This window comes from Stenella coeruleoalba, assembly GCF_951394435.1.
Source record: "Stenella coeruleoalba genome assembly, chromosome: 1".
Classification (NCBI taxonomy): domain Eukaryota; kingdom Metazoa; phylum Chordata; class Mammalia; order Artiodactyla; family Delphinidae; genus Stenella; species Stenella coeruleoalba.
In genome coordinates this window covers 110,795,226-110,822,501 of record NC_137169.1, presented here as the reverse complement: position 1 = coordinate 110,822,501, position 27,276 = coordinate 110,795,226, and the positions used below count along the sequence as shown (strand labels likewise).

Sequence of the window (27,276 nt, the reverse complement as noted above, 5' to 3'; positions counted from 1 at the left end):
TTGTTCTCTAGTCATTTTAAGGTGCCTAGGACATTTGTGAACAAATACAATAGTACCTACAAAGTAAACTAAGACATTTGATACCTACTGAGCCCCAGCTGTGTGTCAGGCACTACCCTGAATTCCCCAGGCAGACTTACCATGATTTTTTTTTCATATTCTCAGTTCATATCGTTATTTATTTCAAAGTAGTAACTATTAAAATATACTACATTTATCTCTTGACATGGATGGTGACTATTCATAGTTTGTTCCAGCACCTGCCTTAGGGTGGCTGGTGGTACCGTTGTTCATAGAGATGGGTAATATAAAAGAAGGAGCAGGTTTAAGGGAAAAGGAAACTAGTTTAGTTTTTCACATGTTAACTTGAAGTATCTGTGGGATAGACATCCAAGCAGAAATGCATCTGGAGGAGAAAGATTCAAGATGAAGACAGATATTTGAAAGTTATCAGTTTATAGCCAGGTGATAGTTGAAGCTGTTGTTGTAGACAAAATCACCTAGGGAGAATATACAGAGTGAGAGGAGAAGAGAGCTGAAGACAGAACTGTGGAATGTTAGCTTGTAAGGTTCATATGGAAGAGGAGGGACTTTAAGGAGGCCCAGAAAGAATGTTTAAAAAGTAGTAGGAGGGGACTTCCCTGGTGGCGCAGTGGTTAAGAATCTGCCTGCCAATGCAGGGGACACAGGTTGGAGCCCTGGTCCCGGAAGATCCCACATGCCACGGAACAACTGAGCCTGTGCTCTAGAGCCTGAGAGCCACAACTGCTGAGCCCGCAAGCCACAACTACTGAAGCCCGCATGCTCTGGAGCTCACATGCCGCAACTACTGAGCCCGTGTGCTGCAACTACTGAAGCCCACACACCTAGAGCCCATGCTCCACAACGAGAGAAGCCACTGCAATGAGAAGCCCGTGCACCACAACGAAGAGTAGCCCCTGCTCACCACAACTAGAGAAAAGCCCGCGTGCAACAACAAAGACCCAGCACAGACAAAAATAAAAATTAAAAAAAAAAAATTAACAACAACAAAAAAAGTAGTAGGAAGGGGACTTCCCTAGTGGCGCAGTGGATAAGACTCCGTGCTCCCACTGCAGGGGGCCCAGGTTCGATCTCTGGTCAGGGAATTAGATCCCACATGCATGCCGCAAGTAAGAGTTCGCATGCCACAACTAATGAGCCGCCTGCCACAACTAAGACCCAGCACAACCAAATAAATAAATAAATAAATAAAATATAAAAAGTAGTAGGAGGGATTTCTCTGGCGGTCCAGTGGTTAAGACTTCACCTTCCAGTGCAGGGGGTATGGGTTCTATCCCATACTTCTATCCCACCTAGAAGTATCTTTGGTGGCAAAGAGAAAACATTTTGGTATTAAAGAATTGCCACAGATAATAGAAAATCAACTAGTGATTTTTAAAACTGTCTGCAGAGCCCAAGGCAAGTTGCTGGGCTGGATGGCAAGTCATGCCTCTCCCTCCCTCTCCATCCACCACTGACCATTTCTTTAGCCAGGGCAATGCCACTTTGTCCTGCTTTCCATAATGGGCTCCTATGTAAGAATTTTGCAGGAGGAAAGAGTTCCACAGCTAAATGAATATTAAAAACATGGAGCATGATCTTTTTTCTCTCATTTCATCTTCCTCATATTTGAAATTCAAGAATACCTGATTCCTGTGATTGCTGAGCCCTCAGATTTTTCTCGGAATATACACATTTAAGTTTTGCTTTCCAGTGGATAATAAAAGATAGAATTTTTATTTGCTTTCATTTGTGGGCTTATTTATTTATTTTTGGTAACTCATATTTCTCTTTCCACCCAACTAGCTCATACAATTTCCTTAAGCAAAAATTAAGATGTCCATATGCGATCTTTGTCTGGACTCCCAAATTGCACCATATATGTTGTAGAGCCTGGATTTCTAGGTATTTTTAGATAATAATTTTCAGAAAGCTGAATAGCTTAAAGTATTTCACTGAAATGAGTGCATTAAAGACTAGAGTGCTTCATTTTGAGACTTAACTAATTTCAAATTCAACCTTACTTGACATGTTTTCTCACATTGTTTTGGTTAAATGCTATCTGCAAGAGTAAAGCATCTTGAAACATTGTAAAACATGAAGCTCCATGTAATACAACGTTGGGTTAGAAAAAGAGACTTTATACAAGGAAAAAAGAAATCTAATGTCTTTAAGCCATATGAAACAATGAATCTGACTGAAATCAGCTGAAATCTTGCCTGACATATCAGAAATGAGCAAAATTGTTGGTTTGGGGGTGGAGTGGCATTTATATACAGATATAAGTGAGAGTGTTTCCTTTATACCTGAGATGAGCTAAGTTAAGCCAGGATCTTTGGAACCCCAAATTATTATACAATTTTATAGAGGCAACTAAAGGATCTACTTTGGAAACCATCTCCACCTATTATTGAGTTTTGCTCTTTAAATGGCTTTTTAAAGTTTGTATTTTTAAATTCATTGTAGAAAAATGTTGGCCTCTTCTAATACTTTTGTTTCTTGATTTGTGTACAGGTTTCACAGTCCAACCTGGAGACCGTTGGAGTCTAGAGGTGGGGCAGGTGTATGTTATTACAGTAGAAGTATTTGATAAAAGCAGCACAAAAGTCTATATTTCAGATGTGAGTCTCTCTTTTGTATTTTTCTAGCCCCTTTAAGGATAACTCCTTGAGTGGGCAATCTTTTTGGCTAGGAAGACTTTTTTTCTTTTGCTTCCAGATTTTACCTTTGAAAATGCAAGTTACTACTTTATTATTATTATTATTAAATAGTTCTATCCTTGAGGAATGCTAAACCAGAAGTAAAAGATATAATCTGGTTAGAATTATAGAAGAGAGATGAAGTTGACACCAATGATAACACTTTGGAGGGAATCCTCATTTTACAACTTCATTTCAGAGATGGTCACCAGAGTTTTATAGTGGTGAGAGTAATAGTGTGACCATTAAATGTGAAGTGTTGTAGTCACTCTCCAGTGTCCATTTTTTTTTCCCCTGAGAACTGTCAATTTATGGAATAGCACAGATTACACTAAAATTTATATAAGCTTCGACTCTTCCTATTTTTGATTACTTGCCATTAATGGATCTTTCAAAAACTAGTACCATTTTAAAATGACATCTTTCCAACTTAGAATTTGGTGAGGGAGAGCAAAGATTTTGTTTTTGTTTCTTTAACCCCCAGAATGCATAGCCACACTTTTTTTTTTAATGCTTTGGGATTAAGATGGCTTTAGGGAAAAAGCATGTCTTCAGGTTTGTGTTGATTTTGGGCTGATTTTCAGAATCTCAGGATTATGTACCAATTCCCAAGAGAGTATTTTGAAGAGCAGCTGACTACTGTGAATGGATCTTACAATGTAGTGAAAGCCCTGAAACATGGTGTGGTCATGATAAATGCATCCCTGACTTCCATCATTTACCAGGTAGGAATTAAAAGGATGGTCTTTGAATCCTGAGAACACTGACCAGACTTGCCTGACTTGTTGATTTGCAAGCACATATATGGCATATCCCACCTTTATCTTTCACAAAATAAACTAATAAACAGTACACTTAGTAGTTTATACCTCTACAAATTTTCTGTTCCAATTTCTGTTAATGCATATATCTGCATTTGTGGTCATTGTGTATGTATGTCATTTGAGGGTCCTTTAAAAATTATTTCAGGGCTTCCGTGGTGGCGCAGTGGTTGAGAGTCTGCCTGCCGATGCAGGGGACACGGGTTCGTGCCCCGGTCCGGGAAGATCCCACATGCCACGGAGCGGCTGGGCCCGTGAGCCATGGCCGCTGAGCCTGCACGTCCGGAGCCTGTGCTCCACAACGAGAGGCCACAACAGTGAGAGGCCCGCGTACCACAAAAAAAAAAAAAAAAAAAAAAAATTATTTCATGTGCACGTTTCCTTGTGTCATCAGGTCCACATAGGAGTACTTTCTATTCTAAAAATCCAAAGGGTTAATATGCCAATTGTTCAACCATGCCACCAACTTTGAACTTTTGCATTTTTAACAGTTTTTTTACTTTGTAAATGGCATAACTGTGTATCTTCGTATAATTCTTATTCCTTTTGGTTAATTTTCTTATGGTATAATAACAGAAATGGAGTTACAAGGTAAAGGGATAAGGAATGAATCTGTTTCTAATGCATCTAAAATGTGTAAGTATCTGATTTTTAACTGTCTGTCAAATTTGTTTCCCTCTCCCAAACCTACTTTTTCTCCAGTGATCCTTTTGCCCAGCTGTTTAAGACAAAATCCCAAGAGTCACCCTTGACTCTGCCTTCTCCTTCACCTTCTACATTCAGTACATTATTGAATGCCATGTCAGTTCTTCTAAATGTCTCTCAAACCCATTTCTTACTAGATGAAGAAGACATTGCTGTCTTTCACCTAGACTTTCACAGTAGCTTCTAAACTGATATTCTGACCTCCAGTATTGTCCGTGGCTAGAATGATATTCCAAAAACTACAAAAATTATTATGTATTTACTATTTAAATTCCTTTGGTGGCTTCCCATTGATTTTACGGTAAAGTTTAAACTTCTTAATGTAGTTTTATAGGACCCTCTATGACAGAGATCACAATCTGGTGGCCTGCAGACTATCTTGGTTTGTAATCTTGTTTTTTATTTAGGTGTGTAAGTTTCTTTTTAATTGGGAAATTTCAAATAAAATCCAAGATTTCTGATTCTCTAGATTATATGAAAATCTGACAGTGATTAGCTGGAAGAGATAGTGGCTACAACATTTAGACTATACTTTTCAGCCTGCTGTGTTTCCTGCCATTCCCTGTTATTTTATATTCAGCTTAATAAACCTGTTTATAATATCTACCTGATACCTGTAGGCGTTTGAGTTTGTGACTCTATATGATTGGCCCCTGACAACTTCTCCAACCTCAGGTCTTGTCACGCTTCCTCTCTTATGTTTCAGCCATACTGAACTTTCAGTTTCTAAAAAATGTCTCTTTTTGCCTCTATTTTATTTTCATTTTTTATAAACAAATATAATTCCTTTTGTCTACAACCCTTTCTCCCTACTCAATGCACAAGGCTAGCTTAACGTTGGTTCCTCAGGCATGTTTTCACCTTTCATATGTTCTTAGAGCTCCCTGAACTTCTCAGATCAAAATATTCATCGTAGTTTATTGTTATTATTTGCTTCTTTCATCAGATTATAAACTTTGAGGGCAAAGATTATGCCTACTGTATTCACAGCTGTTGCCCTAACATCTGAGTGACTAAACATACATTTGATACAAATAAGTATTTGTTAAATGAATGAATGGTGTTTGGATTAGTTATGGTCAGGTATAGATCTATATTCAGTATTAAAATATATCCAGTTTTTTAACAATATTTAACACACAGTGATTTTTAAAATCCATTGTTATGGTATTTCTGGCAGTTTGACTCTATTCTGCAAGTATTCTTCAATCCCACCAATCCTGCTTTTAAAAAATGTTATGTTTTAAAATCTGAGCTCACCCTTACTCCTTTATTTATTTATTTATTTATTTTTGGCTGTGTTGGGTCTTCGTTTTTGCACGTGGGCTTTTCTTTCTATTGTGGTGAGCAGGGGCTACTCTTCGTTGAGGTGCGTGAGTTTCTTATTGCGGTGGCTTCTCTTGTTCCACAGCACGGGCTCTAGGCACATGGGCTTCAGTACTTGTGGCACATAGGCTCAGTAGTTGTGGCTCTTGGGCTCTAGAGCACAGGCTCAGTAGTTGCGGCACACAGGCTTAGTTGCCCTGCCCTTAGTTGCCCTGCGGCATGTGGGATGTGGGATGTGGGATCTTCCCGGACCAGGGATCAAACCGGTGTCCCCTGCATTGGCAGGTGGATTCTCAACCACTGTGCCACCAGATCTACAGGGAAGTCCTGTAGATCACTTTTGAGAGTGTTGCAATCTTAACAATATTAGGTCTTGCAATACGTGAACATGGGATGTCTTTCCATTTATTCAGATTGTCTTTAATTTATTTAAGCAATATTTTGTAGTCTTCAGTGTACAAGTCCTGCACCTCCTTGGTTGAATTTATTCCTAAGTAGTTTATTCTTTTTTGATGATATTGTAATGAATTTTTTTCTTAATTTACCTTTCTAGTTTGTTTATTGCTAATGTATAGAAGTACAACTGATATTTATGTGTTGATCTGCTATGCTGCAACTTTGCTGAATTAGTTTATTAGCTCTAGTATTTTTCCTGGATTCTATAGGATCTTTCATATATAAGATCATATCACCTGCAAATAGTGATGATTTTGCTCCTCCCTTTCCCATTTTGATACCTTTTATTTCATATTCCTGCCTAATTTCTCTGGCTAGAACTTATAGTACAATATTGAATAAAAGTGGCAATAGTGGGCATCCTTGTCTTGTTCTTGATCTTAGGGCAAAAACTGTCATTCTTTCACCATTGAGTATGATGTTAGCTGTGGAGTTTTCATATGTGGCCTTTATCATATCGAAGAAGTTCTTTTCCACTCCTGGTTGTTGAGTGTTTTTACTGTGAAAGGGCGTTGGATTTTTCTCAAATGTCTTTAAGCATATTTTTTTCTTTCATCCTACTAGTTGGTATATTACATTGACTGACGTTTATATATCATACTGCTTTTGAATTCCTGGGAAAAATCCCACTTGGTCATGGTGTACAATCCTATTAACATGCTGCTGGATTTGGTTTGCCATTGTTTTCTTCAGGAGTTTTGTATTTATATTCTTAAATTATACTGGTCTGTAGTTTTCTTTTTTTGTGATGTCTTTGATTTTGGTATCAGGGCAAATGCTGGCCTCTTAGAATGAGTTAGGAAGAGTTCCCTCCTTTTTCTTTTTTTCTTCATCATCTTGTTCTTCTTTTTTCTTTTTTTTAAAGGTTTGAGAAGCATTGGTGTTAATTCTTCTTTAAATGTTTGTGAAAATTTACAATCGGGGCTTCCCTGGTGGCGTAGTGGTTGAGAAACCTCCTGCCGATGCAGGGGACACGGGTTCGTGCCCTGGTCCGGGAAGATCCCACATGCCGCGGAGCGGCTAGGACAGTGAGCCATGGCCACTGAGCCTGCGCGTCCGGAGCCTGTGCTCCACAACGGGAGAGGCCACAACAGTGAGAGGCCCGCGTACCGCAAAAAAAAAAAGAAAGAAAGAAAAAAGAAAATTTAAAACCGAAGCCATCTAGGTCTGGGCTTTTCTTTGCTGGAAAATTTTTGATTACCGATTCAATCTCTTTGCTTGCTATAGGTCTGGTCAAATTTTCTACTTCTACTGGGTTAGGTTTTTTTGGGTTTTTTTGTTTTTTTTTTGGTACACGGGCCTCTCACTGCTGTGCCCTCTCCTGCTGCGGAGCACAAGCTCCGGACGCGCAGGCTCAGTGGCCACGGCTCACAGGCCTAGCCGCTCCGCGGCATGTGGGATCTTCCCGGACCGGGGCACAAACCCATGTCCCCTGCATCGGCAGGCGGACTCTCAACCGCTGTGCCACCAGGGAAGCCCTGGGTCAGTTTTTTTAATTGATGTGCTTCTAGGAATTTGTCCATTTGATCTAGGTTGTCTAATTTGTTGGTGGACAATTGTTCATAGTATTCTCTTAGAATCCTTTTTATTTCTGTAAAGTTGGTAGTAATGTCCCCACTTTCATTTCTGATTTTAGTAATTTGAGTATTCTCTCTATTTTTTTCTTAGTCACTCTAGCTAAACTCAATTTTGTTGATCGTTTTGAAGAACCAAATTTTGGTTTTTTTGATTTTGTGTACTGATTTTCTACTCTCAGTTTTTTAAATCACTGCTCTAAAAAAAATCTTTATTATGTCCTTCCTTCTGCTAGTTTTACGTTTAGTTTGCTCTTCCTTTTCTAGTTCCTTTAGCTATACAGTCAGATTATTGATTTGAGATTTTTCTTCTTTTTTTGGTCATACTGTGCCCAGTTTATAGAATCTTAGTTCCCCAACCAGGGATTGAACCCGGGCCACGGCAGTGAAAGCACCAAGTCCTAACTACTGGACCTCCAGGGAACTCTGTCTTCTTTTTTAATACACATGTTTACAACTATAAGTTTTCCTCTGAGCATTGCTTTCACTGCATCCTGTAAGTTTTGGCATGTTGTATTTTTGTTTTCCTTCATCTCAGAATTTCCTAATGTTCCTTATGATTTCTTCTTTGACCCACTGGTTGTTTCGAGGGTTGTTTAATTTCCACATATTTGTGAATTGTCTAGTTTTCCCCATGTGAATTCTAGTTTTAGTCCATTTTGGTTGAAGAAGATACTTCATATGATTTCAGTGTTTTTAAATTTATTGAGACTTGTTTTGTGGCTTAACATATGGCCTATCCTGGAGAACGTTCCACGTGCACTTGAGAAGAATAAGCATTTTGTTGTTTTGGGGTGGACTATTCTGTATATGTCTGCTAGGTCTAGTTGGTGTATAGTGTTGGTCAAGTCCTCCATTTCCATATTGATCTTTTGTTCTGGTTGTTCTATCCATTATTGAAACTGAGGTATTAAAATTCAACTATTGTAAAACTGTCTGTTTCTCCCTTCAGTTTTGTCCATTTTTGCTTCATTTTGTGGGGGGGCTCTTTTGTTAGGTAGGTATATGTTTATAATTGTTATGTCGTCTTGATGAATTGACCCTTTTATCAATTTATAATGATCTTTGTCTCTTGTAACAATTTTTTAAAATCTATTTTGTTTGACATTAATATAGACTGCTCCCCCAACTCTCTTTTGGTAATTATTTGCATGGAATATATTTTTCCCTTCTTTCACTTTCATTCATGAATCTAACATGAATCTCTTATAGATAGCATATAATTGGATCATGTTCTTCTTTATCCATTCTGTCAACCTCTGCCTTTTAATTGGAGAGTTTAATTTATTTACATTTAAAATAGTTACTGATAAGGAAAGACTTCTGCTGTTTTGGTATTTGTTTCTATGTGACTTTTTTTGGTAATTAATTTCTTCTATTATGACTTCTTTTGTGTTTAATTGATTTTTGTAGGTTCATGTCTTTTATCAAATTTGAGACTTTTTTTTTAATGTTGAGCCTTCTTTTAATTTATTTATTTTTTATTTTTGGCTGAGTTCGGTCTTCGTTTCTATGCAAGGGCTTTCTCTAGTTGTGGCAAGCGGGGGCCACTCTTCAACGTGGTGTGCAGGCCTCTCACTGTCACGGCCTCTCTTGTTGCAGAGCACAGGCTCCAGACGCACAGGCTCAGTAGTTGTGGCTCACGGGCCCAGTTGCTCTGCGGCATGTGGGATCTTCCCAGACCAGGGCTCGAACCCGTGTCCCCTGCATTAGCAGGCAGACTCTCAACCACTGCGCCACCAGGGAAGCCCAAATTTGAGACATTTTCATCATTATTTCTTCAAATATTCTTTCTGCGCCTTTCTTTCCCTACTTCTGGGACTCCTGTTTTGTATATATTGATTTACTTGATGTGCTCCACTGGTCTTTAAGGCTTGGTTATTTTTCTTCATTATTTTTTCTTTTTGCTACTCTGAATAACTTCAATGGACCTCTCTTCAAGTTTGCTGATTCTTTCTTCTGCCAGCTCAAATCTGCTGTGAAGGTCTTCTAGTGAAGTTTTCATTTCAGTTATTGTACTTTTAGCTTCAGAATATCTGTTTGATTCCTTTTTTATAATTTCTATCTCTTCATCAATATTCTCTATTTGGTGAAACATCATTCTTCTGGAGTGATGTCCATTGTTTCCTTTAGCTCTTCAATTTAAAATCTTTGTTTAGTAAGTCCAATATCTGTGTTTCCTCAGAGACCGATTGTGTTAATTTCTTTTTTTCTATGAATGGACCATATTTTCTTGTTTCTTTGCATACCTTATAATTTTTTTGTTGTTGAAAAGCTAACATTTTGATATTACAGTGGACCCTTGAACAACATAGGTTTGAATTGCAGTTCCACTTATACATTTTTTCACTTTTAATACATACTACAATACAACATAATCCGTGGTGGTCTGCAAATATGGTACCATGGATATGGAGGGCTGACTGTAAAGTTATACATGGATTTTGACTGCACAGAGGGTTGGCACTCCTAAACCCCACATTGTTTAAAGGTCAACTGTATAATGTGGTAACTTTGGAAATCACATTCTTTCCTTTCCTCAGGGTGTGTTGTTATTGCTTGATGTGGGTTGTAGTTGCTTGTATGTTTAGTGAGTTTTCTAAACTATTTGTTGAAGATTGTGTTGTCATCTGTAGTATAAAATCTCAATTCCTTTAGCTTGTAGGCAGTTAGTGGTTTGACAAATAATTTCTTTAATGCCTTAAGTCACCTTTTTCTTGGGGCTTCCCTGGTGGTGCAGTGGTTAAGAATCTGCCTGCTAATGCAAGGGACATGGGTTTGAGCCCTGGTCCAGGAAGATCCCACATGCCGCAGAGCAACTAAGCCCATGTGCCACAGCTACTGAGCCTGAGCTCTGGAGCCCGCGAGCCACAACTACTGAGCCCATGTGCCACAACTACTGAAGCCCATACACCTAGAGCCCATGCTCTACAACAAGAGAAGCCACCGCAATGAGAAGCCCGCGCACTGCAGTGAAGAGTAGGCCCTGCTCCCTGCAACTAGAGAAAGCCCACGTGCAGCAACAGAGACCCAACTCAGCCAAAAATAAATAAATAAATAAAAATTAAAAATTATATATATGAATAAAAAGTCACCTTTTTCTTGATTCAGCATACATTTGGTTGCTGTAAACCTTTGAGTATTTTTGAGTATTTTCCAAAGTTAATTCTGACTTTTTTTTTTTTTTTTTTGCATTTCTATGGGGGGACAGGTTCTTGGAGTTCCCTACTTTGACACTTTTGCAGACATCTCCCACCTGCTGGTATTTTTTATTAGGATTTATGAACGTGATATTTTTTCAACTTATTTAGGACTTTAAAATTTTCTTTCAGCAATGTCTTATAGTTTTCATCATACAGGTCTTGAAGATATTTTATTAAATTTGTCCCTGTTTTATGTTTTTAAGCTATATATGTATTTTTAAATTTTCTCCTTTTACTTGATCATGCTAGTATATAGAAATACAGTGGTTTTTTGTATGTTACCTTGAATCTTGAAAGCTTGCTGAATTCACTTATTCTAGTAATTTTTTGTAGATTCCTTAGGAATTCCTATATATACAGTTATGTTATATGTGAATAAAGACAGTTAACCCTTTTCATTCCAATAAATATGCCTTTTAGTTCTTTTTCTTGCCTCACTGCACTGGCTAGGACCTCTACTACAATATTGGATAGAACTGTTAAGAGTAGACATGTTTGCCTTATTCCTGACCTTAAGTGGAAAGCATTCACCCTTTCACCATTGAGTATGATGTTGACTATAGATTTTGTGTAGATGCTCATCCTTAGGTTGAAGAAGTCCCTTTCTATTCCTAGTTTATTGAGAATTTTCGTCATGAATTGGTGCTGAATTTTGTCAGTGCTCTTCTGCCTCTACTGAGGTGATCAATATAGTTTTTCTTTTCTAGTCTTTTAAATATGGTGAATTAATTACATTGATTGATTCTCTAATATTAAGCCAATCTTGCATTCTCAGGATAAACCTCACTTGCTTATGATTTGTTATCCTCTTATACATTACAGGATTTAATTTGCTAAAATTCTGTTAATGACTTTTGCGTATATGTTTTTCAGGGCCTATAGCTTTTTTTTTCCTTCTGTTTTTTATTGTAATGTATTTGTCAGGTTTGGGTGTTAGGACAATATTGGCTTTATAAAATGGGTTGGGAAGTATTCTTTTCTACTTTCTGGAAGAGTTTTGTAGAATTAGTTTTATTTCTTCCATAAATATTTGGTAGAATTCACAATGAAACTATTTGAGCTTGGAATTTTTTATGGAAAGTGTTTTATTATTATAGTGATAAAATATACATAACATAAAATTTACCATTTTAACCATTTTTAGGTGTACAGTTCAGTGGCATTAAGTATATTCATGTTGTGCAACCATTACCACCATCTCTCTCCAGACCTTTATAATCTTTCCAGACTGATTCTCTCTACCCCTTAAACAATAACACCCCCCGAACACCCCATCCCCATTCCCTGGTAACCACCATTCTATTTTCTTTCTCTATGAATTTGACTAATCTAGTTACCTCATATAAGTGGAATCGTACAGGGAATTCCCTGGCAGTCCAGTGGTTAGGACTCTGCGCCTTCACTGCTGAGGGTGTGGACTCAATCCCTGGTCAGGGAACTAAGATCCCGCAAGCCACACAGCACTGCCAAAAAAAAAAAAAAAAAGGTGGACTCATACAATATTTGTCTTTTTTGTGTTTGGCTTGTTTCACTTAGCATGTCATTAGGGTTCATCCATGATGTAGCATGTCAGAATTTCATTCCTTTTTAAGGCTAAATAATATTCTATTAAATGCATATACTGCATTTTGTTTATTATTTATCCATTGATAGACACTTGGGTTGTTTCCACCTTTTGTCTATTGTGAATAATGCTGCTATGAACATGGGTATACAAATATTTTGTCAAATCCTTGCTTTCAAATCTTTGGGGTATATACCCAGAATTGGAATTGCTGGATCATATGGCAATTCTATGTTTGACTTTTTGAGGAATTGTCATACTGTTTTCCACGGTGGCTGTCATTTTACATTCCAGCAGCAATGCACAAGGGTTGTGATTTCTCCACATTCTTACCAACACTTGCTATTTTCTATTTTTGATAATAGCCATTCTAATGGGTATGAAGTGGTATATCACTGTGATTTTAATTTACATTCCTCTAATGATTGGTGTACGGGAAGGTTTAAAACTCTGAATTCAATTTTTAAAATTTATATACAACTATACAGGTTATTTCTTCTTGAGTGAAATTTGGTAGGTTGTGTCTCTGAAGGAATTTCTGTTTAATCTAATTGTTGAATTAATCACATAAAGTTGTTCAAAATATTGCCTTATTAATTTTTATGTCTGTAGGATCTGTAGCAATGTTGTCTCTTTCATTCCAGATATTGGTTATTCGTGTTTCTCTTGTTTTCTTCATGAATCCAGCTAGACATTTATCAATTTTATTGCTTTTTACAAAGAACAAGCTTTTGGTTTCATTGACTTTTTTCCAGTTCTTTATCTACTTTCTCTTTCATTGATTTATGCCTTTACCTTTGTTATTCTATTTCTTTTCCTTACTTTGGATTTAAAATGCATTTCTTTTTTAAGTTTCTTATTGTGGAAGAATCTTACAGTGGATCACCGGTTTTATATCTTTCTTCTTTTTAATATAAGCACTTCTACCACATTCTATTGGTCATTCAAACCATTCCTGACACAATGTAGAGGGAACTACACAAGGATGTGAATACCAGGGGGTGGGGATCAGTGGAGGCCATCTTGGAGACTCGCATCTCCAAGTTGATTCTGGGTTCTCTATTATTAGATTTAAAGGCATTACTGATCCTGTTTCTTGTGATTAAGAAGTGAGCATTGATAGTTCATGGTATGCAATAGCAAAACAGCTACTTAAATTATCACCTGTAGACATTATAGTTAAGTGCATGTAGAAGGCAAAGCTTTTGGTAACCAGGTAGTTGCTGCCATAAAACATGTTAGTGAAAGTCTGGGATATAATAGGGTTTATTGATTGTTGTTTCTAAGTGTGCTGAGTAACTTTGGGAAAGAAAATGGTTAGTTCAGGGCTTTGAATTCCCAACTCAAGATCCACCTAAAAAATCTAAAAGATTTTATGACTACCCTAAAAGAAGCCCTTATTACAATATTTCCTTGTTCTGCAATCATAATGCAATTTATTTTTTATTTCATTAATTAATTAATTTGTTTGTTTTATTTTTGGCTGTGTTGGGTCTTCGTTGCTGTGCACGGGCTTTCTCTAGTTGCGGTGAGCAGGGGCTATTCTTCCTTGCAGTGCTTGGGCTTCTCATCATCGTGGCTTCTCTTGTTGCAGAGCATGGGCTCTAGGCGCACGAGCTTCAGTAGTTGTGGCATGTGGGCTCAGTAGTTGTGGCTCATGCGTTCTAGAGCTCAGGCTCAGTAGTTGTGGCGCATGGGCTTAGTTGCTCCATGGCATGTGGGATCTTCCTGGATCAGGGATCAAACCCGTGTCTCCTGCATTGGCAAGCGGATTCCTAAGCACTGTGCCACCAGGGAAGTCAGACGTTTAAAGTTTTTATTACCTCTTTTGGTTTTTTTGCCGTACGCGGGCCTCTCACTGTTGTGGCCTCTCCTGCTGCGGAGTACAGGCTCCAGACGCGCAGGCTCAGCAGCCATGGCTCATGGGCCCAGCCTCTCCGCGGCATGTGGGATCTTCCTGGACCGGGGCACGAACCCTTGTCCCCTGCGTCGGCAGGCGGACTCTCAACCACTGCGCCACCAGGGAAGCCCCAATGATGTTCTTTTAAACTGAAAGAACATCCAGCTAGCCATCTTAAGAGAGTGAAGAGAAAATCAGAGCCATTACTGCAGATGTGACACAGTTGCTAAATATTTCAGGGCTTCTTTAAAAAATAGATAGATAGATAGGTAGGTAGGTAGAGTTTTCCTTCAAAGAAAAAAGGCCAACATAGTTGAGTGTGAGGACCCTATTTTACCTGTATGGGTACCCCCCTAAACCCTGCTCTTGTTTTTAAGCAGGATGGGAATATCTTACCCCAGCATCTTTAAATGTTCTCTTTATTTTCTTCTGAATAGCTTGTAATATTCCTTTGCCTTTACAATTTATATACTTAACTGATAGATGTCCAAGGATCTTTCTTTCTGAAACTATGATTGCCCTTTCTATGTTGATAAAACTCTTATTTCAGGAAATTTAAACTGCTTTCCATGACTGTGATACTTCTTATAGGTCTATCAAAATCCCTTTCATTATTATTGAACTGTAGTAGCTGTGCTTCACTAATGAACAGGAACGTTTCTTTCTTTCTTTTATTGATAGAAACTGGTTGAGTAATTTATTAACACACCATTTTGCTGATGCTTTATATGTGAATGTGGACCATAAGAACAGTCCTTATAAAATCTGTTTTGCTCCTTTTTTCCTGCTCTTATAGAATAAAGATATTCAGCCTATAAAATTTCCAATTATACATCAGCAAGAAGTGAAGATTTATTTTCCCATCAAGCTTACACCCAACTTTCTGGCATTTCCTCATCATCCCATGGGAATGTTATATCGTTATAAAGTACAGGTATGATGTCTTATAATGAGAATTCACAAAGAAATGTCAGTTTCTCTGATAGCTTAATTTATTGAAGGTTAATGTTAAATCTTATTTCCCCCTAATCCTAGCAGTATAACTCAGTTTTGGGTGACAACCAAATCATGCTCTTGAATACTGTCATCCTAAGAATACTTGGTGTACTTTCCTTCTCTTCCATATATCCTTTCCTTGTGAGTTTTATAAAGTTTTGTCAAGCTCCCTTGTGCTCTTTTTTGACATTTTGTGATACTGTCATTACATAATCCCCCTTTAGTATTACCCTTCCCCATTTAGTTACTTTAATATAGCATCACAGTTTCTTAATGTTCCAGAAATAATTTATTGTATAGTTTTATTATTTCCTAAACTTTATTTCACCAGATTTTACATCTTCAGTTAAATTCCAATTTTCTTCCTATATTAATTAAATATAAGGGTGTATTTTTTTCATAGGTAGAGGGTGGTAGTGGCAATTTCACCTGGACCTCTTCTAATGAAACAGTGGCCATGGTAACCACTAAAGGAGTGGTGACGACAGCTGGTCAGGTCAGGGGGAATAGCACTGTTTTGGCCCGAGATGTACAAAATCCTTTTCGATATGGGGAAATTAAGGTAAGCAACTCTCCAAAAAACATTCATATCTCCTCTGAGACATTACTGTCTAAATTTAAGTACAGTAACACGTTAAAATTTTTTTTTTCTTTTTCAAGTTAGTTGTTTTAAAATGATCCTCAGGACTTCCCTAGTGGTCCAGTGGTTAAGACTCTGTGCTTCCAAGGCAGGGGGCATGGGTTTGATCCCTAGTCAGGGAACTAAGATCCCCTGCTGTCAACAATGGGAAGCCAACACAGATTTTTCCTAAGGTCAATAATATGGTAAACACAAAGAAAGAAAACTACAGGCCAATATCACTGATGAATATAGATGCAAAAATCCTCAACAAAATACTAGCAAACAGAATCCAACAGCACATTAAAAGGATCATACACCATGATCAAGTGGGGTTTATTCCAGGAATGCAAGGATTCTTCAATACACGCAAATGAATCAACGTGATACACCATATTAACAAATTGAAGGAGAAAAAGCATATGATCATCTCAATAGATGCAGAGAAAGCTTTCGACAAAATTCAAACCCATTTATGATAAAAACCCTGCAGAAAGTAGGCATAGAGGGAACTTTCCTCAACATAATAAAAGGCCATATATGACAAACCCACAGCCAACATCATCCTCAATGGTGAAAAACTGAAACCATTTCCACTAAGATCAGGAACAAGACAAGGTTGCCCACTCTCACCACTCTTATTCAAAAGTTTTGGAAGTTCTAGCCACAGCAATCAGAGAAGAAAAAGAAATAAAAGGAATCCAAATCAGAAAAGAAGAAGTAAAACTGTTGCTGTTTGCAGATGACATGATACTATACATAGAGAATCCTAAAGATGCTACCAGAAAACTACTAGAGCTAATCAATGAATTTGGTAAAGTAGTAGGATACAAAATTAATGCACAGAAATCTCTGGCATTCCTCTCCACTAAGGATGAAAAATCTGAAAGTGAAATTAAGAAAACACTCCCATTTACCACTGCAACAAAAAATAAAATATCTAGGAATAAACCTACCTAAGGAGACAAAAGACCTGTATGCAGAAAATTATAAGACACTGATGAAAGAAATTAAAGGTTATACAAATAGATGAAGAGATATACCATGTTCTTGGATTGGAAGAATCAACATTGTGAAAATGACTCTACTACCCAAAGTAATCTATAGATTCAATGCAATCCCTATCACACTACCACTGGCATTTTTTACAGAACTAGAACAAAAAATTTCACAATTTTTATGGAAACACAAAAGACCCCGAATAGCCAAAGCAATCTTGAGAACGAAAAATGGAGCTAGTGGAATCAGGCTCCCTGACTTCAGACTATACTACAAAGCTACAGTAATCAAGACAGTATGGTACTGGCACAAAAACAGAAAGATAGATCAATAGAACAGGATAGAAAGCCCAGAGATAAACCCATGAACATATGGTCACCTTATTTTTGATAAAGGAGGCAAGAATATACAGTGGAGGGCTTCCCTGGTGGCGCAGTGGTTGAGAGTCTGCCTGCCGATGCAGGGGATGCGGGTTCGTGCCCCGGTCCGGGAAGATCCCACATGCTGTGGAGCAGCTGGGCCCATGAGCCATGGCCGCTGGGCCTGCGCATCCGGAGCCTGTGCTCCGCAGCAGGAGAGGCCACAGCAGTGAGAGGCCCGTGTAGCGCAAACCACCCCCCCAAAAAAAAAGAACCAAAAAAGAATATACAGTGGAGAAAAGACATCCTCTTCAATAAGTGGTGCTGGGAAAACTGGACAGGTACATGTAAAATATGAAATTAGAACACTCCCTAACACCATACACAAAAATAAACTCAAAATGGATTAAAGACCTAAATGTAAGGCCAAACACTATCAAACTCTTAGAGGAAAACATAGGCAGAACACTCTATAACATAAATCACAGCAAGATCCTTTTTGACCCACCTCCTAGAGGAATGGAAATAAAAAAAAAAAATAAACAAATGGGACCTAATGAAACTTAAAAGCTTTTGCACAGCAAAGGAAACCATAAACAAGACCAAAAGACAACCCTCAGAATGGGAGAAAATATTTGCAAATGAAGCAACTGACAAAGGATTAATTGCCAAAATTTACAAGCAGCTCATGCAGCTCAATAACAAATAAACAAACAACCCAATCCAAAAATGGGCAGAAGACCTAAATAGACATTTCTCCAAAGAAGATATACAGATTGTCAACAAACACATGAAAGAATGCTCAACATCATTAATCATTAGAGAAATGCAAATCAAAACTACAATGAGATATCATCTCACACCGGTCAGAATGGCCATCATCAAAAAATCTAGAAACAGTAAATGCTGGAGAGGGTGTGGAGAAAAGGTAACACTCTTGCACTGTTGGTGGGAATGTAAATTGATACAGCCACTATGGAGAACAGTATGGAGGTTCCTTAAAAAACTAAAAATAGGGGGCTTCCCTGGTGGTGCAGTGGTTGGGAGTCCGCCTGCCGATGCAGGGGACATGGGTTTGTGCCCCGGTCTGGGAGGATCCCACATGCCACGGAGCGGCTGGGCCCCTGAGCCATGGCCGCTGAGCCTGAGCGTCTGGAGCCTGTGCTCCGCAACGGGAGAGGCCACAACAGTGAGAGGCCCGCGTACCGCAAAACAAAACAAAACAAAACAAAACAAAACAAAACAAAGAGTCATGTACCAAAATGTTCACTGCAGCTCTGTTTACAATAGCCAGGATATGGAAGCAACCTAAGTGTCCATCGACAGATGAATGGATAAAGAAGATGTGGCACATATATACAATGGAATATTAGCCACCAAAAGAAACGAAATTGAGTTATTTGTAGTGAGGTGGATAGACCTGGAGTCTGTCATACAGAGTGAAGTAAATCAGAAGGAGAAAAACAAATACCGTATGCTAACACATATATATGGAATCTAAGAAAAAAAATGTCATGAAGAGCCTAGGGGTAGGACGGGAATAAAGACACAGACCTACTAAAGCATGGACTTGAGGATATGGGGAGGGGGAAGGGTAAGCTGTGACAAAGTGAGAGAGTGGCATGGACATATATATACACTGCCAAACGTAGGGTGGATAGCTAGTGGGAAGCAGCCGCATGGCACAGGGAGATCAGCTAGGTGGTTTGTGACCACCTAGAGGGGTGGAATAGGGAGGGTAGGAGGGAGGGAGACGCAAGAGGGAAGAGATATGGGAACATATGTATATGTATAACTGATTCACTTTGTTGTAAAGCAGAAACTAACACACCATTGTAAAGCAATTATACTCCAATAAAGATGTTAAAAAAATAATAATATGGTAAAGCCTGTGTTTAGAAAGATATCTAATTATTTTTATAGCCAGACAACAACAACTATATTTTTTTAAAAGGAATGAAAGATAGTTTCTGCAGCTTTGTACTAGTAGACTAGAATAGATGAAAGAAGAAAGTGAAGGCAAAGTATCCAGTTAAGCCTAAACTAACAAAATGGTATTGAGAATAAAGAAAAGAGGACAAATTCAGGGTTATTTTAGAGGTAGATTAATCAGATTTGATGCGTAGTGGGGTGGGAAAAAGTGAAAGATTAAGCTTTGGCAGCTTGGTGGATAGAAAACACAAGAAAAGGGGAGTTCCTTGGTGGTCTAGTAGTTAGGATTTGGCGCTTTCACTTCCGTGGCCTGGGTTCAATCCCTTTTCGGGGAACTGAGATCCCACAAGCCATGTGGCACAGTGCCCCCCTACCCTCGCCAAAAAAAAACAAGAAAAGGAAAAAGAATAAGAGGAAGATAATGAATTCAGTTTTGGATACATTTAGTGTGGGACTACCCTGGTGGTCCAATGGTTAAGACTCTGCTCTTCCACTGGGGCACAGGTTCGATCCTTGGTTGGGGAGCTGAGATCCTGCATGCCTCGTGCACTGCCAAAAAAAAAAAAAAAAACCCAAACGGGCTTCCCTGGTGGCACAGTGGTTGAGAGTCCGCCTGCCAATGCAGGGGACACGGGTTCGTGCCCCGATCCGGGAAGATCCCACATGCGGCGGAGCTGCTGGGCCCGTGAGCCATGGCTGAGCCTGCGCGTCCGGAGCCTGTGCTCTGCAACGGGAGAAGCCACAACACTGAGAGGCCCACGTACCGCAAAAACAAAAACAAAAAACCCAAACATTTAGTGTGGTTCACCTATGGAGCATCCAGATGAATGTTTAAAAGTGGAAATAGGCATCTGAAGTACAACAGAAAGATTAGGGCTAGAGATAAAAATTTGGAGTGATCAGCATATGGTTGGTCATTGAAGTTTTGGAACTGGGTAAGATTTATGTGTCATTTTAAGAGACATTGGCAGAGTAAGAGTAACTAGCAAACGACACATAGAAAGTGACCAAAAAAAGACCCTATTAGTCCATTCAGGCTGCTATAACAGAATACCATAAACTGGGTGGCTTATACACAACAGAAATTTATTTCTCGCAGTTTTGGAGGCTGGAAAGTCCAGAATCGAGGCACCAGCAGATTCAGTGTATAGTGAGGGAAAGCATCCTGGTTCATAGAAGACTGTTTTTTGCCTTAACCTCATATGGCAGTAGGGACTAGGGAGCTCTAGGGGGTCCCTTTTTTAAGGGCATTAATCCCATTCATGAGGGCTCCACTCTCATGACCTAACCACCTCCCAAAGGCCCCACCTCCTAATACCATCATTTTGTGTGTTCGATTTCTACATATGAATTTGGGGGGACACAAACCTTCAGTCTATAGCAAAAACAAAATAAAATGTTTTTTTTTTAAAGATATCAAGTAAGAGGAAGTGCTCTATGTCAGAGGTCAGCAAATTTTTAGTTAAAAAGGGCCAGGTAGTAAATATGTTAGGGCTTCCCTGGTGGCACAGTGGTTAGGAATCCACCTGCCAATGCAGGCGACATGGGTTTGAGCCCTGGTCCGGGAAGATCCCACATGTCGTGGAGCAACTAAGCCCGTGCACCACAACTACCGAGCCTGCGCTCTAGAGCCCTCGAGCCACAACTACTGAGCCCACGTGCCACAACTACTGGAGTCCGTGCTCTGCAACAAGACAAGCCACCGCAATGAGAAGCCCACACCGTGCAACGAGGAGTAGCCCCCGCTCGCCGCACCTAGAGAAAGCCCACACACAGCAAAGAAGCATAGCAATGCAGCCAAAAATAAATAAATAAAACAAATAAATTTAAAAAAAATTTTTAAGTTATAAATATGTTAGTATTTGTAGGCCACATACAGTCTCTATCTCATAGTCTTCTTTTTTGTCATTGTTGCTTTTTATTTTATAGCCCTTTAAAAATGTAAAAGCCATTCTTAGCTTACAAAAGTCAAGAAAATTGTGCATTGGTCATATTTTGCCAGACTCGTGTTGAATGCTGTTAGATGCTTTAGAGAGGTCGATTGGTTAAAGAATGAAATGAGTGACAGGTTCAGCACCTAACACACAAACACAAAACATACATATATGTTATGTATATGTATATTTAAATATTTAAGAAATGCTTTTTGGGCTTCCCTGGTGGCGCAGTGGTTGAGAGTCCACCTGCTGATGCAGAGGACACGGGTTCGTGCCCCGGTCCAGGAAGATCCCACATGTTGTGGAGCGGCTGGGCCTGTGAGCCATGGCCACTGAGTCTGTGCGTCCGGAGCCTGTGCTCCGCAACGGGAGAGGCCACAACAGTGAGAGGCCCGCGTACCACAAAAAAAAGAAATACTTTCTTTTATTCTAAGACTTTCCTAACATAACTTTCTTGAAAGATTAATTTTATTCCCCTCCAGATATGTGTTCTGAAACTGAACAAAATGAAAATGTTACCATTTCATGCTGATGTAGAGATTGGCCAGATTATAGAAATCCCCATTGCCATGTATCATGTAAATAAGGAAACCAAAGAGGCCATCGCGTTCACAGACTGCTCTCATTTATCCTTGGATTTGAACATGGATAAGCAAGGAGTCTTCACTCTTCTCAAAGAAGGTAAGAGTAGGCTTTTTATTTTTTCCTTTCTTTGTCTTTGAATTAAAGGACCAATCAACAATTCAGAAACTATGAATTACAGTCTAAATTCACACATTGGGGATTCCCTAGTGGTCCAGTGGTAGGGACACTGGGCTTTCACTGCCAAGGGCCCGGTTTCAGTCCCTGGTCGGGGAACTAAGATCCCACGAACTGCGCGGTGTGACCAAAAAAATTAAAAATTAAATTTAGATATTACCTTTCTTTATAATACTTTTATTTATTCTGTCAACTGCCTGTATTAGGTGTTACAATATGATGTAGAAACAAAGGCACAAAAATTGAATAACATGTCCAGGGTTCATTGTGGCCAGACAATATCAGTTTTTAGTCATATTAAAGGCTTCTCTTTCCAGCCTCAAGCTCTTCTTTCTTTCTTTTGTTCTTTCTTTCTTTAATATATGTACTACACCTCTTTCTAAGAGGACTGTATTGCCATTTAATGTCTGTATATATTAAATTTATTCTGAAAAAGAAAATACCTTTTTAATAAGAAAAGAATATGAATAAACTATCCATATGGATCAATATCATTTACCGTTATGGAACTTCATATTTTATCCTGATCACCATTGTTTTTTCATCAATAATAATGACAGTAGTACCATCTAACATTTGTTTAGCATTTCTATTTCCTAGGCTCTGTTCTGAATACTTTTCATATACTAACTCATTTAATTCTCACAATGCATCTATAAGGTTGATATCAACTTGGACTTCTCTTTTGCCCTTGTTAATTATACTATACAATATCTCTCACCTCTCCTCTGTTCCTAGGCTGTCTCTCCCCATTTTTAGGCCCTCATTATCTCTCACTGAGAATTTAACGATATCCTCCTAACTGTTCTTGCCTTTGATAATCATGGCTACCAGATAGATCTTCATGAAGCTCAATTTCAAAATTAATTTTCCTGCTCAAAAATTTTGAGAGGTGGACTTCCCTGGTGGCGCGCTGGTTAAGAATCTGCCTGCCAATGCAGGGGACACGGGTTTGAGCCCTGGTCCGGGAAGATCCCACATGCCGTGGAGCAAGTAAGCCTGTGTGCCACAACTACTGAGCCTGCGCTCTAGAGCCCGCAAGCCACAACTACTGAGCCCACATGCCACGACTACTGAAGCCTGCGCACCTAGAGCCTGTGCTCCGCAACAAGAGAAGCAACCACAATGAGAAGCCCCCGCACCGCAACGAAGAGTAGCCCCTGCCCGCCACAACTAGAGAAAGCCCGTGCACAGCAACAAAGACCCAAAACAGCCAAAAATAAAAATTAATTAATTAATTATTTTAAAAAGTATACAATTCAATTAAAAAAAAAATTTGAGAGGCTTCTCCCTGCCCGTGGACAACAGCCAAAATCCTTTTAGTTTAGTATTAAAGGCCCTCTACAGTGTAACCCAACCTACTTTTTGGAGCTTCATGCTTTGGCTTCATGTATGGCTCTAGCTAAACTAACTACTTTAGTTAAAATTTCCCATAAATCTCTTTCATATACTCATTTGTATCTCATTTATATTTCTATCTTTGTTCATTTATTTGTCAGCTTAAGATACTCTCTTCTGCATATCTAAACCTTTCTTGATCTCTCCAGCTAAAAGTAATCATTCTGTTTTCTAGACTTCTATAATGCTTATCATTTTCTACTAATAGTTTAATTTATGTAAATGTTCACCCTCCCCTTCTAAACTATATATGCCTTGAGGTCAGGATCTTTGCTCATATTTGTATCCTCACCATACATAGAACTGTGTCTTACATGATATATATCTGTTAATAGAAGGAACATTATTTTATATCAACTTAATATAAATAATTGGTGTCTAGTAGTGTGTGAGATTAAGAATTTTTTAAAATATTAAAATTCTTGTATTTCTATAGACTGATTTCCTTGAGGACCGATGGCTTATTACCCTACTGAAGTCAAGGTTTTTGATTTGCAGGTATTCAAAGACCAGGACCAACACACTGTTCCAGTGTACATATAGCAGCCAAATCTCTGGGCCATACTTTGGTAACAGTTAGTGTGACTGAATATGAAGAATATTTGGAGAGCAGTGCCACATTTGCTGCTTATGAACCCCTAAAGGTGAGATATTTCATGCTAAAGAACTGCTATATCTTTTCATGGACCCCACCATGTCCACTTGGGGGCTTCCTACCTATCTGTGATCTCTATTAAAGATCAGTGATATTTATGTTCTCTTTACTTACCACTCTCTTGTTTTTAGACCCACAACTCCCTCATCAAATCTGAGTATCAGGGAGTTTATGCTATCATGTTTCAGCCACAGGAATATTTATAAGTTGTATCAGCAAGTTTTATTATTTATTTATTTGGGGGTGGGGCTGTGTCGGCTCTTAGTTGTGGTACGTGGGCTCTTTGTTGCAGTGTACAGGCTTCTCTCTAGTTGTGGTGCGCCAGCTTCTCTCTGGTTGTGGCGTGTGGCACGCGCGGGTTCAGTTGCCCCGCGGCATGTGGGATCTTAGTTCCCCAAACAGGGATCAAACCCGTGTCCCCTGCATTGGAAGGCGGATTCTTTTTTTTTTTTTTTTTTAATAAATTTATTTATTTATTTTTGGCTGCCTTGGGTCTTTGTTGCTGCATGCGGGCTTTCTCTAGTTGTGGTGAGTGGGGGCTACTCTTCATTGTGGTGCGCGGGCTTCTCATCGTGGTGGCTTCTGTTGTTGCAGAGCACGGGCTCTGGGGCGCACGGGCTTCAGTAGTTGTGGCACGCGGGCTCAGCAGTTGTGGCTCTTGGGCTCTAGAGCGCAGGCTCGGTAGTTGTGGCATGTGGGATCTTCCCGGACCAGGGCTCGAACTCGTGTCCCCTGCATTGGCAGGCGGATTCTTAGCCACTGTGCCACCAGGGAAGCCCCTGGAAGGCAGATTCTTTACCACTGGACCACCAGGGAAGTCCCAACAAGTTTTAGATATTTTGGTTTCTTTCCTCTTTTTTTTTCTCTTTTTTACTGAGATATAAAAAACATATAGTAAAGTACACTAATCTTAAGGTACTATTTTTTTTTTTTATTTGGCTGCACCAGGTCTTAGTTGCAGGATATTTAGTTGCGGCATGCGAACTCTTAGTTGCAGCATGTGGAATCTAGTTCCCTGACCAGGGATCAAACCCGGGCCCCGTGCATTGGGAAGGCGGAGTCTTAGCCACTGGACCACCAGGGAAGTCTCTTAAGGGACTGTTTGAATTTTCACATATGTACGTATCTTTGTAACACCACCTGGAAGAAGATATAGAATATTAGTATACTCTCTTTTGAAGAACTCTGAAAGAAAACCTTCCACCCTAGGGAGGGAAGTCAATCATTTTTTACCCTTTATACTTACAAATTTTCAGCACAACAGTCATCATTTTGGCCCCCAAGGATTGGTCCATTATAACTGGGATATTACGACAGGTGGCAGTTCAAAATAAAAGTAGATAGGGACTTCCCTGGTGGTCCAGTGGGTAGGACTCCATGCTCCCAATGCAGGGGGCCCAGATTCAATCCCTGGTCTGGGAACTAGATCCCCACATGCATGCCATAACTAAGAAGTCCACATGCTGCAACTGAAGATCCCGCACGCCGCAACGAAGATCCTGCATGCTGCAACGAAGAGCAGCCTAAATAAGTAAATAAATAATTTTAAAAATAAAAAGATAAAAGTAGATAGAGGGGTTCCCTGGTGGCGCAGTGGTTGAGAGTCCGCCTGCTGATGCAGGGGACACGGGTTCGTGCCCTGGTCCGGGAAGATTCCACATGCCGGGGAGCGGCTAGGCCTGTGAGCCATGGCCGCTGAGCCTGTGCATCCGGAGCCTGTGCTCCGCAACAGGAGGGGCCACAACAGTGAGAGGCCCGCGTACCGCAAAAAAAAAAAAAAAAAAAAAAAGTAGATAGAGCCTGGCATACTTTCTATATACTTGAGTCCTTCAGGAGCTAAAATTGATGTCTAGGGGCTTCCCTGGTGGCACAGTGGTTAAGAATCCACCTGCTGATGCAGGGGACACGGGTTTGAGCCCTGGTCCGGGAAGATCCCACATGCCGCAGAGCAACTAAGCCTGTGAGCCACAAGTGTTGAGCCTGCGCTCTATAGCCTGTGAGCCACAACTACTGAAGCCCGCGCGCCTAGAGCCTGTTTTCGGCAACAAGAGAAGCCACCGCAATGAGAAGCCCGCGCACCGCAACGAAGAGTAGCCCCCACTCGCCGCAACCAGAGAAAAGCCCGCACGCAGCAACAAAGACCCAACCCAGCCAAAAATAATAGAAAGTAAAATAAAATTTTAAAAATAAACAACAAAAAAAATTGATGTCTACAAGTTCTTGCTGATACATATTGACAAATACTGACTCAGTGCCTCTTAGGATGAGGAGGCATCCACATGGAAAAAGTTGTCAATGAAAGAAGCAAGGTAAGCTATTAATATTAAAAAGATAACTTGTTCATTAATATTTGCATTTTGGGCTTCCCTGGTGGCGCAGTGGTTGAGAGTCCACCTGCCGATACAGGGGACATGGGTTTGTGCCCCGGTCCGGGAAGATCCCACGCGCCATGGAGCGGCTGGGCCTGTGAGCCGTGAACGTTGGGCCTGCGCGTCCGGAGCCTGTGCTCTGCAACGGGAGAGGCCACAGCAGTGAGAGGCCTGCGTACCGAAAAAAAAAAAAAAAAAAAAAAAAAAAAATATATATATATATATATATATATATATATATATATATATATACACATATATATTTGCATTTTAAGTTGGCCTCATTGTGCATTGTGCAGCCTAAGTATTAAACATATGGTTTGAGCATATTTCACTCATTCTCTTAGTGGATGAATCATCCTACTTGCCTAATTAAGTGAAAGTGCTAGGCTGCAACCCCTGGTCATTTCATGAGGTTTTTTCTTAGTTTTATCATTATCCTTACCCTAATTTTATATTTATTGAATGTCCCACAAATCAGATCTCCCCTGAATGAAAACTATCCTTAAAGGAACGGAAGTAAGATGATGATTTTCTTTTTCTACCTAGTACTTTGGTCATGTATCTTTTTCTTTAGCTGCTGAAAAATATATGTATGTTTTACTTTTGCTATCAATCTTATGTTTTGGTACATGGCATATAGTTCTCAATTTGTCCTTTTATACATCATTTCAATTCAGTTGATCTGATTAATTTTGGACTATATACATCTAGGAAAAAGGAATAACTCCAGTTTTGCTTTCTCAGAAAGCCTTCCATGAAGCCTCTGACTAGTTTAATTTCTTCTATTTGAGGCTTGTTTGGCACTCTGTACTGTGCTTTTTTGTAACACTCATTATACTCTTTACCTACTTCAAATCTGTCTTTTCCAGACTATTAGCTCCACTGTGAGGCAGGACCTTATTTTGGCTTTCTATTACTGTATCACCAGTGGGCCATCAATGAATATTTGTTAAATTGAATTATATATACATTTTTAAGAGA

The 27,276-nt window shown here is 39.4% G+C and overlaps 1 protein-coding gene across 1 annotated transcript in view; it reads left to right on the top strand.

The window, feature by feature from the left end:
• Positions 1-27,276, top strand: part of NUP210L (nucleoporin 210 like) — an 85,219-nt gene that overhangs the window by 15,434 nt on the left and 42,509 nt on the right. The window contains exons 8-14 of the mRNA XM_079899943.1: positions 1,858-1,926; positions 2,536-2,642; positions 3,305-3,445; positions 15,066-15,203; positions 15,669-15,827; positions 21,594-21,792; positions 23,767-23,912. Coding sequence (XP_079756069.1) covers positions 1,858-1,926; positions 2,536-2,642; positions 3,305-3,445; positions 15,066-15,203; positions 15,669-15,827; positions 21,594-21,792; positions 23,767-23,912 — 959 coding nt within the window. The remainder of the gene's footprint in view (positions 1-1,857; positions 1,927-2,535; positions 2,643-3,304; positions 3,446-15,065; positions 15,204-15,668; positions 15,828-21,593; positions 21,793-23,766; positions 23,913-27,276) is intronic.